This window comes from Pteropus vampyrus, unplaced genomic scaffold, assembly GCF_000151845.1.
Source record: "Pteropus vampyrus isolate Shadow unplaced genomic scaffold, Pvam_2.0 Scaffold190, whole genome shotgun sequence".
Classification (NCBI taxonomy): Eukaryota; Metazoa; Chordata; class Mammalia; order Chiroptera; family Pteropodidae; genus Pteropus; species Pteropus vampyrus.
The window spans coordinates 216,153-229,131 of NW_011888971.1; the positions used below are offsets into that span (position 1 = coordinate 216,153).

The window sequence follows — 12,979 nt, forward strand, 5'->3', positions numbered from 1 at the left end:
CACTGTCATTTAGTCTTTAGCTCTTTCAGCCAGATAACAGCACACCCACTTGTTTTTTTCTACCAGGAGCATTAAATAAATTCTCACTAGGTCTGTGTTCATGAATAATGACAGTCAGCAAATGTCTAGCTTTTCTGCACGTCACCATTTGCACGCGTGTGTTGGAGACCCTTCTCGTCCATTAACTCCCCTTCGTGGCCACGTCGTCCGTCATTTTCTGCAGCTGAGGTGCTGGGGCTCTTTTTGATGTCCCCGGGACACATGCTCTTGATGGTGACAAAGCTCTGCCACATTTCTTTACATGTTGCCAATTTTGTCCCTTTTTATTGGGCGTTTTTCTTTTTTTTTCCAGAACCTATTGGCATTAAATGTTTATTGTCTTTTGTGAGCTATTTAACTGCTGACACCTTATATAATCCATTAGGTCTGTCACTCCATCCATGTTTTACTTCAAGAGCTTTCCCTTTCCCTCTACGTTTGTTGGATTGGATGTTAAAATTTTTTAACATTTATTTTAGCAGCCTGCATCTCTTATTAAATTGTCAACCTAACTACCTTACTTGAATTTTCCCTTTTCTAAAATGGAAGATGTTTTTAAGAAGACATGGCACATTTTCAATGTGCCACCACACTGAGGGGATATGGCGGTGCACACGTGTCCGGTTCCGGGGTCAGGTGCACTAACGTGGCCGTCCCCTGGGGCCAGGGCCGCAGTCCCATAAGTACGCGGTGATCGGGCTCACTCCGATTGAGTCTCGTCTTCAGCTCTGAGTTGTGGGAACGGTTTTTCAATGTAGCTTTCATTATCGAACCCATAATTTTATGTGCCCACTTTTCCAAAGTCTCCCGAGGGACAGATGTACTATAACCAGATTTCGAGCTGCACACTGCGCGAGCACCTAATGCATGCAGTGAAGCGTTAGCCAGAGTCATAACACAGGTCTGAAGCGCCTCCTTTCGAGAGCCGCTTCGCCTCATGAAGTGGAATTTAATTGGTACCTCCTTTGAGTTGTGATTCAAAATGACATGTCATTCCACGGGCCTGACGGGATCTTTCCTGTCCGTTGGCTCTACTTGGAATGTCTCTGTCCAGGGGCTATGGGGGGTTCCCGTGGGCCGACACAGTTCACACGGACCGAGGCCAGCTTCGGTCAGCCTCCCTGGGAATTTTCCACAAACGTTGTTCAGAACCGATAGAAGGTTTGAACTGTTTACTTAGTCAAAAGAGTTAGCATTAATTCGGAGCGGTTTCTTGGTGATATTTTAATATGTAGGAAAATAGATGTATTCGATTGGTGTAATTATCATTTGTGATATTATAGTAGACCTGGATTTGGGGTAAATTTCATTAGCCTCATCAGAATTTAGAACGCTTATTTAAAATTACAGCTTTTTAAAATATAGATTACTGACTCTGTTTTAGAAAATTAGGAAAAATCAGATTTCTGTTACCTAATACTAAAACATCTGCCTTTCTCTTCATTGACTTGTATACTTGCTCATGTTTTCACAGCTCAATGCTCATGAGCTCGGAATAAAGTTCTGCTTTTTAACTCAGTCGTTCACAGGTAGTGTTTGTATTGTGCATAGTCTTCACATTTAGTGTTTTTGACAGTTGCACAGCATTCTGCCAAGTGGACAGACACTGCCTCACCCATCGTTATATATGTAAGTGGGGAACTGAGGCCTTTGTTTCTTTTCCTTTTTTTATTTCAACAACGCAGTTTAGAACTTGTGGTCGAGCCGTGGATTGACGGGCTCTGGGCTGCCCTCGCGAAGCTTTTCGTGTCAAGTAGCGAAGGAGAGATGAGCGGAGCTCTCACAGCGGCACCTGGAGCCTCCAGGACGACAGACGCGGCGAAACCGGAATTAATCCACGTCGAATCACAAGTCGAGCTTCTCCGATTGGATGATCCAGGAGGAAAGGATTCCGAGGTTTCGGAACAAAATGGAGCGAGCAGAGGTCAATCGAGTGCTTTGACTGCAGACTTCGAGCCCTCGCTTACGCGGTCCGTGCCCCCGCTTTCCCTGGCCTCTCTGAATATTCCCGCTTTGCCACCGGACTATTTACAGGTGCATCTGCAGGAGCCTGTTGGCCAGGTAAGCAGCCTCACTTCATGCTCATGCTGTGTGTCGCCTTACTGTGGGCGTGGATTTTTGTTTTTTAATTATATAGCAACAGAGGTCAACAATCTATGGTCCGCTGGCCAGATGTGTTCCACCACCTGTTTTGTAAATAAAGCTTTATCGGAACACGGCCACGCTCGTCCATTCACACGTCTGGCTGCTTCACAGGCCAGTGGAGAGCTGAGTCGTGACCACGGCCGGCCCCCCGTGTTGGAGAAGGGCTCGCATCATTGCCTGCCTTCTGTCTTCGACGCAGTCCCTGGGAAGAGCCCCGTTTCTCCTCTGCTTCAGAGGATTGACGTCCTGGTTGCTCGTTTCAGGGGTGAGTCAGTCGAGGGCGCGTTTTCAGGCAGTCAGCACGTTAGCAGCAGCTGGGGCACCGCAGCTGGGCTACTGCTCATCGCAGTTGCTGGTGGCTCCGTCCCATCCCCAGGGCCCGTCTGGGGAATCAGATAGGGGTGCCCTGGAACCTCCCCCCGTGTCCTGTAGAGGTTTCAGGGTAGCACTGCTGTCTGCTGTTCCTCGCCGGAGCCTGCGTTGTTCATTTTTCAACTTGATGAGGAGAGGCCGCTGGTAAATTCCGCTTGGCCCTCCCCAGTGTGATAGCCCTTATCCCGTGAATCCAGCGTGGGGTCGCGCCAGCTGCCGGGTGACCACAGGGCTGACTTGCTGCCTGGCCCTGTAGGCCTCACTCTGACGACACGGGGGAACCGCATCGACTGGCCCCTCTTCTGGCAGTCCCTGACGTATCCGAGTGTCCCCCCGCCCAGTGCACGTTAGGCCTCGGGAGGAGGACTGCGGGTACCTCTCCTCTCCCGGCGGCCCCTGGCCTTGGCGCTGGGTGGCTGGAGCTGCGGGGAGATGGCCATGCGGTGGGCTTTGGCTCCGTGCGGCTTTTCCTGTCCCGGGCCGCTTCCCCGCACCTTTCAGTTCCACCCCCAGTGCCGGCCAGGGCCCCGCTGGCCTCCCCACCCACTTGGCGCAGGCTCTCGCTCGCTCCTCCCTCTTGGAGGCGTGCTGTCAGCACGTCCATTGTCACCTCCAGAGGCTCTTGCCAGGGTGCTACAGCCTGTGTCCTAGGAGCGTGTCCCAGAGAGAAAAACCCTTTATCCAAGTTTACGTTCTGCCCTCCATCAGCGCCTGCCTCGTGCGTACTCGGCTGCTACATGTGTCCCTGTCCTGCAGTGTCTTCAGGGTGTTGTCCCTTGCCTACCCTTAGCTGGCCCAGCACATCCGCAGCCTTAACTAGTCACTGGCCCAGCAGCCAGGAGGGGCTGGGTGCAGGTGTGGGGCGTGGCAGTCCCTGCATTGTCTCAGTGCTCTTGATGGGGAGGCGTGGCCACTTCTGCAGGCTCAGAACATTCATGGGCATAGGGTTCCACATCTCAGCCCCGGGGTCCCGCCACAGCTGTCATGAGCCCCCTCCTTCCCTGTCAGTCGGACCATAGCTCTCTCTCTGCTTTCCAGCTGCAGGAGGTGAGGCCTCTCTGCAAACTCACGAGGATGTCCTTGGCTTTCACACTTTTTGTGCATTACTCTTAGCTTTTTGCTTTTTTCACCCAAAGTGTCTGAAGCTCTCCAGTTCCAGGGCGCTCTGGAGCCGTATTGGCCCTTCACAGTTGTCCCGAGTCGAGGCTAAGGGGCTGGGCCTCTGCAGTCATCGATCAGTCATCGGACGTGGGCTGCCTCTGGAAGGAGGTGTGACCAGGCAGGCACAGCAACTCAGCTGTCTGAGCTAGCTGCGGGCCGAGAGGCGTGTCCCAGTGCCGCCCATGTCGAAATCTAGGTGCTCACCCCAGACCCCCTTCCCCACCCCAGGCCGTCGCCCCAGTTTTCCCGTACAGCCACGCAGCCCACAGTAACTGACTAGTGTTTTTTTAAGTATAAGTTTTAATTTTTAGTAGCACTTAGGAACATCAAGTTGGGAAAGGCATGGGGGTAGTTAGTACAAAATCGAGTTTCTCGGCAGTTTCCCAGGACTTGTACTAATATAGATGCCAGCAGCACATGTGGCCGAGGAATTTTGAATGAGTGAAAATTAAATAAAATTAAGAATTCAGTTCTTTAATCAGACAGGTGCTCAGTCGGCACCCGTGACTAGTGGCTGCTGCATTGCCCAGTGTAGGTGTGGAACATTCCCGTCATCAAGAGAGCTCTGTGGAGTAGCACTGCCCACTAATCTGAGGGTTCTTGTGACCATCCGTACAGACACCTTCCCCCCTTAAACGCCTGTCCTTTCCGTAAGGATCTCCTTCTTGAGACACTCATGCATTCTGTCACCTTCTCTGTAGCTTATTCGCAAGGCTGTTAGACCTTAACGTGAAAATACCAGTATCCGATGTTTTCAATATGTATTTCAGAAATTCCCATGTCTAATAGACAAGGAGTCTGAAATATGGATGAGCTTCTCTTCCGAAAGATTCAGAAGTGTATGTTGTAGCCACTTAACTTTGGAAGGAATATTTAAATAGCCGAGGTGTTTCCTAAAATCTTACAGATCGCACCGAGTCACTCAGTGAAGCCTTGCTAAATGTAATCGAAAATCACAGTTAGTAATATGTTATCATATTTGTTTCTCGAGGAGGAATGCCAAGCATCCGTGCCTTCAGTGGATCCAATTTTTCAAGTTCCCATTTCAAAGGCTGTTCAGCTGACTACGAACGATGCCATAAAAACCACTTTTCTGGTGGAATTGGACATTTCAGTAAGTTACAGAATTTATTTCCCGGCACAGCTGTGCTGTCACGAGGTGCAGAGAGGCTTGCGTGGCCTTCTAGTCCGTACACTCAGGAAGAGCGAGTCTCTGGCAGGACATCCGGCCTTCCGTTCTCGACCCATCCTTCCTTCTCCTCAGCTCACACCTGTTTTCTGTTCACTTACGGGGAGCTAACATGAGGAGCGACTCTGGTGGGGATTCAGGGTTGCTGCCTCTCTCATTCAGCCACGAAAGAACCGTGGCATCGGAACAGCGTCAGCCAGATCTTGGAAATGGGGCTCAGACTGGACGGTCTCAGAAGAGCTCATTTCTCAGCGCGCCGGTACGCATTCCTTTGAGGACTCGGAAGAAATCGTGGACCATCTTTCTCGAGAAATGATTGTCAACACCTGGCACACAGTCTTGGGGCACTGTGTACCCCTCTCTGAACTCCATCCATGAGCCCCTCCCGGGCCCTCCCAGATCCATTGACCTCAGGTTAAGAAACTGATTGATAACCCTGAAACCTCAGTGGCTGAGGGCCCAGGGTCGTGTAGCTCAGCGTTTATTTTGATGAGAGTTCTAAGAAGTTCAGTGGGTGGTGATTTGAGAAAAGTTGAGGCGCATCAAGGCTGTATAGATGTACTTGAATTTTCTACTAAAAAAAGAAATATGATAGGCTTCCTCACTAGATGGTTTTGCTTATATGCTATTGAGTAGTTCCATATTTCTTTTGAACATTTTGATAATCCATAGTGTTTAATATTCTGTATACACCAAAACATTTTATTTTTCATTCTGCGGTTCTACCTTCCTGTCATAATGAGGCAAGGGCTGGCCCATTGGTGGGTTCAGTCTGCCTCGCTCACAGGCTGGGCATGTGAGCGTGTGCGGTCAGATGCCCCCAGCACCGTGGTCTGCATTCCGCTCCTGTCTGAATGGACGTGCTGTGGGAAGGGGCTCCTTCTCTAGCCCCTGTCTGTGTACAGCCAACACCGAGCCAGATGGCATCGCGATCTGCTCATTCAGGAAAGGACAGGGCCCTCTCCTACTACTCCTCTTCATCCCCAAAAGGAAGGAGAGACAAGGACATCAGAAACCACTGCAGACAGGCTTGAGCGGTTTCTTACGTGTGTAATGGCGTGTGTGTGTTTTCCTCAGAGCGACGTTTACATGGATCACTAAAGCACAACCGATGGGTCCCTGATTCTCTAGAAAATGAGGAAGGGCTTCATGTCCATTCTGTGGATTCAGTGACAAAGCAAAACATCAGGAACTATGGAAGTTCATTTTTAAAACCACTCCTAGTTAAAGTACATTCGTTCAGTTAGTTGGGCTTGTTAGCTTTTTGCAATTAGAACAATTTTGTTTCTAATCCATCTGTTTAAATGGTCATATAATAAAAACTCTGATTTTATTACTCATAGGTAATACTTTAATTCATGTCGGATGTTCTTCTCTAGAAAACAGATTTTTCCTATCAGCCTGGAGATGCCTTCAACATCATCTGTCCCAACAGTGACTCTGAGGTACAGAGTCTGCTCCATAGACTGCAGCTCACGGACCAAAGGGAGCACCATGTCCTCTTGAAGATTAAAGCGGACACCAAGAAGAGAGGTATGGCCCTGAGCTCCTACTTCTACTGTGTCCTGGGGCTAGCAGATCAGAGGTGACACGTGCCAGTGTGTCCTCTCCGCGGTCTCCCCTTCGGCTCCCGAGGGTCGGCCACACGCATCGGCCCGGAGCAGGCAGTGACAGGCGTTGCTGGTTTTTTAACCGTCAGGTCAGTTACACGAGCGGGGTGAGGTGGTGATGGGTTTTGTGGGACACCTCCCATGTTAAAAGAGTGTGTGGCCATCCTCTTGGAGGAGCAGGTCGGTGACTTGGGCTGATTTTGTTTGCTTTTGCAGTTAGCATTATTTTGTTTCTAAGTTCATGTTTTAAATGTCATACAATAAAAACGTCTTTATTGTTTTATTTTTAAAAAGTTTTTTTTCCTATTATATTTAGCATAGCATGTTATTGCTTGTTTAATGTAAATATTTGCTTTTTCTATAATTAAAGGAAGTTATTTCTTCAGTTCTTTGCTTAGAACCTTGAATTCGAGTTCAGTTCTTAAGTTCTTTGTGAGAATCATGCACAGTGTTAAGGGACCCCTGCCATTTTGGCTTTTTGGCTTTTTGGTTTGGGATGATTTCCCATATTTTTTGTTGGATGTACCTAGATTTGGTTGGTATGGCCCATATAACATGCTATTAAATTTATAATTCTATTTTTTGTGTGTAAGGTGGGTTTTTCTGCTGTATTTATTTTAGGGACTTTTTTTTTGACTGAATAAACATTGCCACAAATCATATCGCAATTCGGTAGCACCATAATGTAAAGTATTACTGTTACTTGTGTTTTTAGGAGTACAAAACAGTTCATTCTTTATTTTCTCTGTCACGAATGGTTTCCTGTCTACCTGAAAAGGAGCAGCCTTGCCCCAGCACATACCTGAGAAATGTTCTCTCCAATTCATTCTTACCTGGTGCCTTGAAATACGAGCAATTCCTAAAAAGGTACTTTTCTTTCTTTGGGTGACTTTACAAATATGCTTAGCTCTGTGTTGGACTTGTTAAATAGATCTGATATTCGCCTTTGAAGCTTAGAAAATACGGCCTTCACAGCACGTTTTTGAAAATGGTTCCCGAGAGCGTGCAGTAAATTTATAATTGTCATAGACACACATTTTTATGTTGTGTTTATACTGCAATTTTATGTTTTCTGTTGAAATGAGATTTCTTCAGTAGCATGTTTTCATAGTCTTTTACTAGATGTTAACCGGACGTGGCACATTAATCAGTGATGAGAGTGACCCTAAACGACCCTGTGCTTTCCAGCTGCACATGTCACTTCCTAGTGGATGACAGGAAACAGGAGCGTGTAGGCTTCCCCTCCTACTTGCCACCTGTTTCATGTTGTTAGGCTCCTTTTGTGTAAAACTACATGATTATTAAGTCAGAATTCTTCGGGAAACATTGACGCGTTTTGGTAGGCCATCTTGGTGTTTAGATGAACTTGGAATAGAGTAATCCACCAGATGTCAGTGTTATGCCAGGAGCAGTATTAAAAAAGACAGCTTGTAACTGATTTCTTCTAACCATGTCCCTCGAATGAATATTAATGGGTAAAACTTTGCCAAACTGGTATAGCCAGTGAGCATAAATAGTGCTATAATTAGGCCAACCTCTGCAATGCAGTTGTTATTCTGTTTTATTGTGTTGAATTTGTCACTTTTGTGAAGCAAACTTTAGAGAGAGGCTCAGTCCTAGACAGAGTATGAACAAATTTGGAATTGACTTTGTTGAGAATTCTTGATTAAACTCACAATTTTAGTTCATTTCTACCATTTTTTAAAATTTCATAAAATATAGATGTTAAAATATTTTTTTCTTACTACAAAAGTAATAGGGTCATTGTAAAAATTTCAGACACAAAAATAACTCAAGAAGTGAAAGCCCTTTATAATCAAACCCTCAGAGTTAATGCTGAAATTTTGTTTTGCTTGCGGGGGGAAGAAAAAAAAAGGTTCTGTAGAAAGTGTCCTGTTCTGCAATGTGTCTTTTTTACTTAAAATTAGTAGTTTGTATATCCCAATGTGGACATCTGTTAGAGATATTTTTAAGATACTATGAGTGCACTATAATTAAATTATTGATTTAATTATTGCCAGTCGTTTCCAGTGTTTCACTATTAAAAAACTGAAGTGAACATTCATGCTCTAAATTCATTTTTGTACACCTGTTTGAAGTATTTTTTAAACAAATTTCTTGGAGCAGAATTGTTACTTTAAAAATACTTGCATATTAAAAGTAATGTCTGTCATCAGTTTTTTCTCTACAAACACTACAGTATTTCCTGTTTTAGTACCATAAAGTTTCTATAATTCCGAAGTGAAAAAAATGAAGGATTTACAATTGCCACTCTTTCACTATAACTTAGGAAATTTTATTGACCTGAGAAATTGATGCAGTGTTATTGGGAAACTTCTCTTAGCAGAAACCCGTGTAGTGTGGATGTTCAGTCATCCCGCTGCCCTTCCCGAGTGCTTGCCCTGTGTCCGACACTGTGTCCCGCACCTTGAGCAAGCCATGTTGAGCAGGGTTCCCCCGCCCCTGGGCCGTGGACCAGTACCAGTCCGTGGCCTCTTAGGAACCGGCCGCACAGCAGGAGGTGAGCGGTGGGCCAATGAGCGAGGCTTCATCGGTATGTGCAGCCGCTCCCCAGCGCCAGCATCACCGCCTCAGCTCCGCCTCAGATCACCAGGCATTAGATTCTCATAGGAGCACCGGTCTCTGGTGCCACAACGGCTGGGGACCGCTGCTGTAGAGTGTTCATCTCCCAGTGGTTCAGGCAGGGGTCCTTAGCTATGCCGGTGGGACCCGTGACCCCACCAGAGCAGTGCTGTCGTCTGCCCTGCAGAGGGGGCCGGGACACGGCGTCTGAGCCGGGGAACGGAGGGTGGCGGTACCCACGAGCATTCAGATAGCAGAAGGCAAATAACATGCTGAAGCTGCGAGGGTCAGAGAATGGATGAGCTCGGAATTGCAGCGAGGCCGGAACTGGTAGGAACCGGTTGGGTCTTTCGTCCAAGAGTTTGGCCTTGGTTCAGCCTTTGAGACTTGGGGTTCGGGGCGGAGTTTCGCTCTGTTTGGTCATGTTCTCCTTTTTCTACAATGGCTCTGAGGTGACAGGGAGTCCGCGTCCAGGAGGGTTCTTCCTGCTCTGCCCTCCTGCGACCATCTCGTCAGCCTTCTGTCACATGTCCACAGCTCCCTGCACCCATGTCGCACTGCACGTGGTCCCCAAGAGCCAGGCCTCCATGTGACCATGCCATTTGTTAGCCACTCGTCAGTCCCCTCATTTCCCGTGGCCACCTGCCCCTCAGCCTTGCGTCCTGGGGGGCCCCGCCACCCCGCGTGGGCCCGGCAGGGTTGCTAGCCGGTCACACACTAGTCACCCCTGGACTTGTGTGGCTCTCACTGTGACACCGACAGGCCAGGTAGGTGTCACCGTGTCCCCAGTGTCTCAGCCGCGCAGCGCCTGTCCCATCCAGCAGTTGTCACATGAATGGTGACGTCCAGGTTGTGACCGGCCATGACAGGAACAGCGCTGTGTCCTGAGGTAAGAGGCTGAGCTGTGGGACATCGTGGTCATTCTTACTCAGGGACCCCTGACATGGCATTCGAGCTGAGACTGGTGACTGACGTGGTCAGCGTGGGATGTAGGGGAGGCGACGTAAACAGAACATAAGAGCGAGATTCCCTCACGGGCCGACGGCGAAGCCGCGGCAGAGGGGACTCTCTTCCCAAGCGCCCTGAGCGGCGCTCACGTTCTCGCGGCTCATCGGGCATCTCCCCGGGGATCTAACCTCCCTCCAGCGGCCGTGACCGCAGCGCGCCGCCATCGAGTCGCGTCCCTTGCTTTGGCCACAGGCGCTCTTGCGGGCCCTGGCGGACTGCGCCGGCGACACGGCGGAGAGGCGGAGGCTGCAGGAGCTGAGCAGCAGCCAGGGGGCTGCCGACTACACCCGCTTCGTGAGGGGCGCCCGAGCCAGCCTGCTGGACCTCCTGCTGGCCTTCCCGTCCTGCCAGCCGCCGCTCGGCCTCCTGCTCGGTGAGTGGCGCCTGCGCCTGGGCGGGCAGGAGCGGGTCGCACGGGTACCGCCCTTTGAACTCTGCGCAGCACTCGGGGCGTCTGACTGGGCTGCGATCGCAGGCAGCGTCCCCGGTCCGTCTTCAGCCGCCTGGACGTCCGAACTGCCTTCTCCGGTCAGAAGGAGCCGGGCCGCTCTCCCACGCCCTGCGTGTCCCTGTTCCCTTCTGCCATCGTCGCTGCCATTTTCTCTCGACGTAGCCAGTCATGGTTCTTTTTTGGCTCAGCATTCAGGCTTTTTCTTATTTTACTATTTTTTTCAGAAAGCATTTAGTCAAATCTTATCTAAAAATGGCTTTTCTGATGAAAAAAATGAATTTTTTCAAAGATGGTGAACATCTGGTTTAATACACGGAGGTTGGTGAATGTGCAGGTGAGGTTGCGTTTATGTGCAGGAAACAGATGTCGCCATCCGGGCCAGTTCAGGTTTAGGCTTCAGGAGCGAAAGGGAGCACATCATGTTGTGCCCATACAGGGGACCGTCCTCAGGGTGCTGCAGGCACGGCTGGGAGGACCCACCAAGGAATATTCAAGGCTCAGTCCATCCCGTTCCTGTGTCTGTCTCTTGGGTTCTCAGACTCCAGCAGAAGGGAGTGTGAAGTCCTGCCTGGGGGACCAAGTCCGGGGCAGTCCCAGGGAGGGATTGGAGACCTTGACCTGAGACAGTGACTACAGGGATTTTAAAGGATTTTAAGGCAGGTGATTTTGTCACCGCCTCCCTGTTCTCCTGTAGTGATAAGCAGTAAAACACTTAAAGTTTGTGTTGGTCTCAGGTGACAGGGAATGCGGATTGTCCTTTTTACTGTTTGGCCCTCAAGGTCCCTCTTGGTGCCCACACTGCTGGGCCCCGCTTCCTTCTCCTTTTACGTTGGGGCATTCTGTGCTCCCCCCCCGCTCCTCCGCAGGAGTGCAGGACAGTGTCACTGCGTGAGGCCACTCTGCCTGCTCTCCTGTGCCCATGCGAACATTCCTGCCTCCCACTGGGTCTCTTAGAGCCGATAAGGGCTTGGGGTGACACTCGGGACACGCAGCAAAGTCACATGAAGTCATGTGATGTGCTCATCACCGAAGAATGTGTTTCAGTTCCTTCATGGATTTACTATTTTTAAAACTTTATTAGTTATGTAGAAAAATTAATAAGGGCATTGAGACATAAAATTTTAAATTTTCCAGTTTTTTAAGACAAATTAATAGATCTAAAACTTAGTATTGTTGAGCCATTTATGAAAACTTTTATGTTTATTAAAACAGCCATTTTAGAACATTCTTTACATATTTTTGCTGAATAACTCACAGAAAGGACATTGAAAATTTTTGCTATTGCAAATATGACACTGAAAAGTTCCAGAGCTTGTTACCGATCAGGTAGGAACCTCAATACCGATGCGTCGCTGTCTTCAAAAGAGCACCTCTGTGTCTTGAATCCGCTGAGTTCCTAGATAATTTGATTTTAAAATGTCCATTACTATACTCTGTTTTTTGGTTACTGTTGTATAACTAGAAGAAGGAAAAATGTTTCAAGCCTCGGTATTTCCCATAATTCTTAAAATAGTGCCCCCTAACTTTTGGGGGGTCATAGTTTTTCAAATCTGAACAATCTCCCCAGAAAACTGTTCTGTGCATGTGCACACAGACGCACACACACGCATGCACACGCACACAGAAAATCAAATGGGTTCCTAGACCCTGAAGCCCACACGTGGACCCTATTCTTAGTAACCTTTGGTTTAAGAAACCAGCCTTTGGATGGAAATACTGATTTCAGATTAAGAAAATGCAGTATGTCTGTTTACTTTAGGAGTTGGAAAAATTTATTCAGTAATATTTTACTTAGACAGTGAATTCGTGTGTGCTTCTGAGTATGGCTTAAAAAAATATTTTGAATATTCTAAATAAAGCAGGATTTTTTTTATCTCTTACATAATTTATTGTCAGGAGTGGTGAATTAATAATTGTTTCTTTTTTCTAGAACATCTTCCTAAGCTCCAGCCCAGACCATATTCATGCGCAAGGTAATGATTTTTATTAATATATAGCATCTTTCTCCCAAAATGTTACGAAATTCTGACTTCCAGATCCCTAGTAGCTACAAATCCATGCAGTGGAAACCTACCCAGTTCGTGGAGGACACTCAGCAGCCGGGACGGGGGAGAAGCGGGCCCGGCTCAGACCCCGTCCCCTGGGCGTCGTAGAGCGGGGGTCCTCAGCGGCCCCCGTGCTCACAAGCGCGTGCCCGCCGGGGGCGGAGTCTCCGGCCCGGCCCCTGCTGCCCTGACGGCCGCGCCCAGCTCCTTCGCTGGGCAGCGGTGGGGATGGGGAAGAGAGGGACAGTTCGTGTAAATCTGACCTGGTCTTGAAGGCAAACGCGACATTAGAAACTTTCCTGGAAGATGCCAATAAATGGGGCGGAGCGGGAGGCGGGCGGTCTTGGGGCGCGCACAGCGGGACGGCGCAGAGCGG

At 48.6% G+C, this 12,979-nt stretch overlaps 1 protein-coding gene across 4 annotated transcripts in view; it reads left to right on the forward strand.

Moving 5' to 3' along the window:
• The window catches only part of MTRR (5-methyltetrahydrofolate-homocysteine methyltransferase reductase), a 24,041-nt gene that overhangs the window by 7,306 nt on the left and 3,756 nt on the right, over nt 1-12,979 (forward strand). Inside the window, exons 5-10 of one of the 4 annotated variants that reach the window (XM_011371411.2) lie at nt 1,725-2,100; nt 4,712-4,831; nt 6,286-6,439; nt 7,295-7,383; nt 10,300-10,480; nt 12,489-12,531. In XM_011371411.2, coding sequence (XP_011369713.2) covers nt 1,725-2,100; nt 4,712-4,831; nt 6,286-6,439; nt 7,295-7,383; nt 10,300-10,480; nt 12,489-12,531 — 963 coding nt within the window. Of the gene's footprint in view, nt 1-1,724; nt 2,101-4,708; nt 4,832-6,285; nt 6,440-7,294; nt 7,384-10,299; nt 10,481-12,488; nt 12,532-12,979 lie in introns of all 4 variants that reach the window. The other 3 variants (XM_023537416.1, XM_023537417.1, XM_023537418.1) reach the window with 3 other exon arrangements.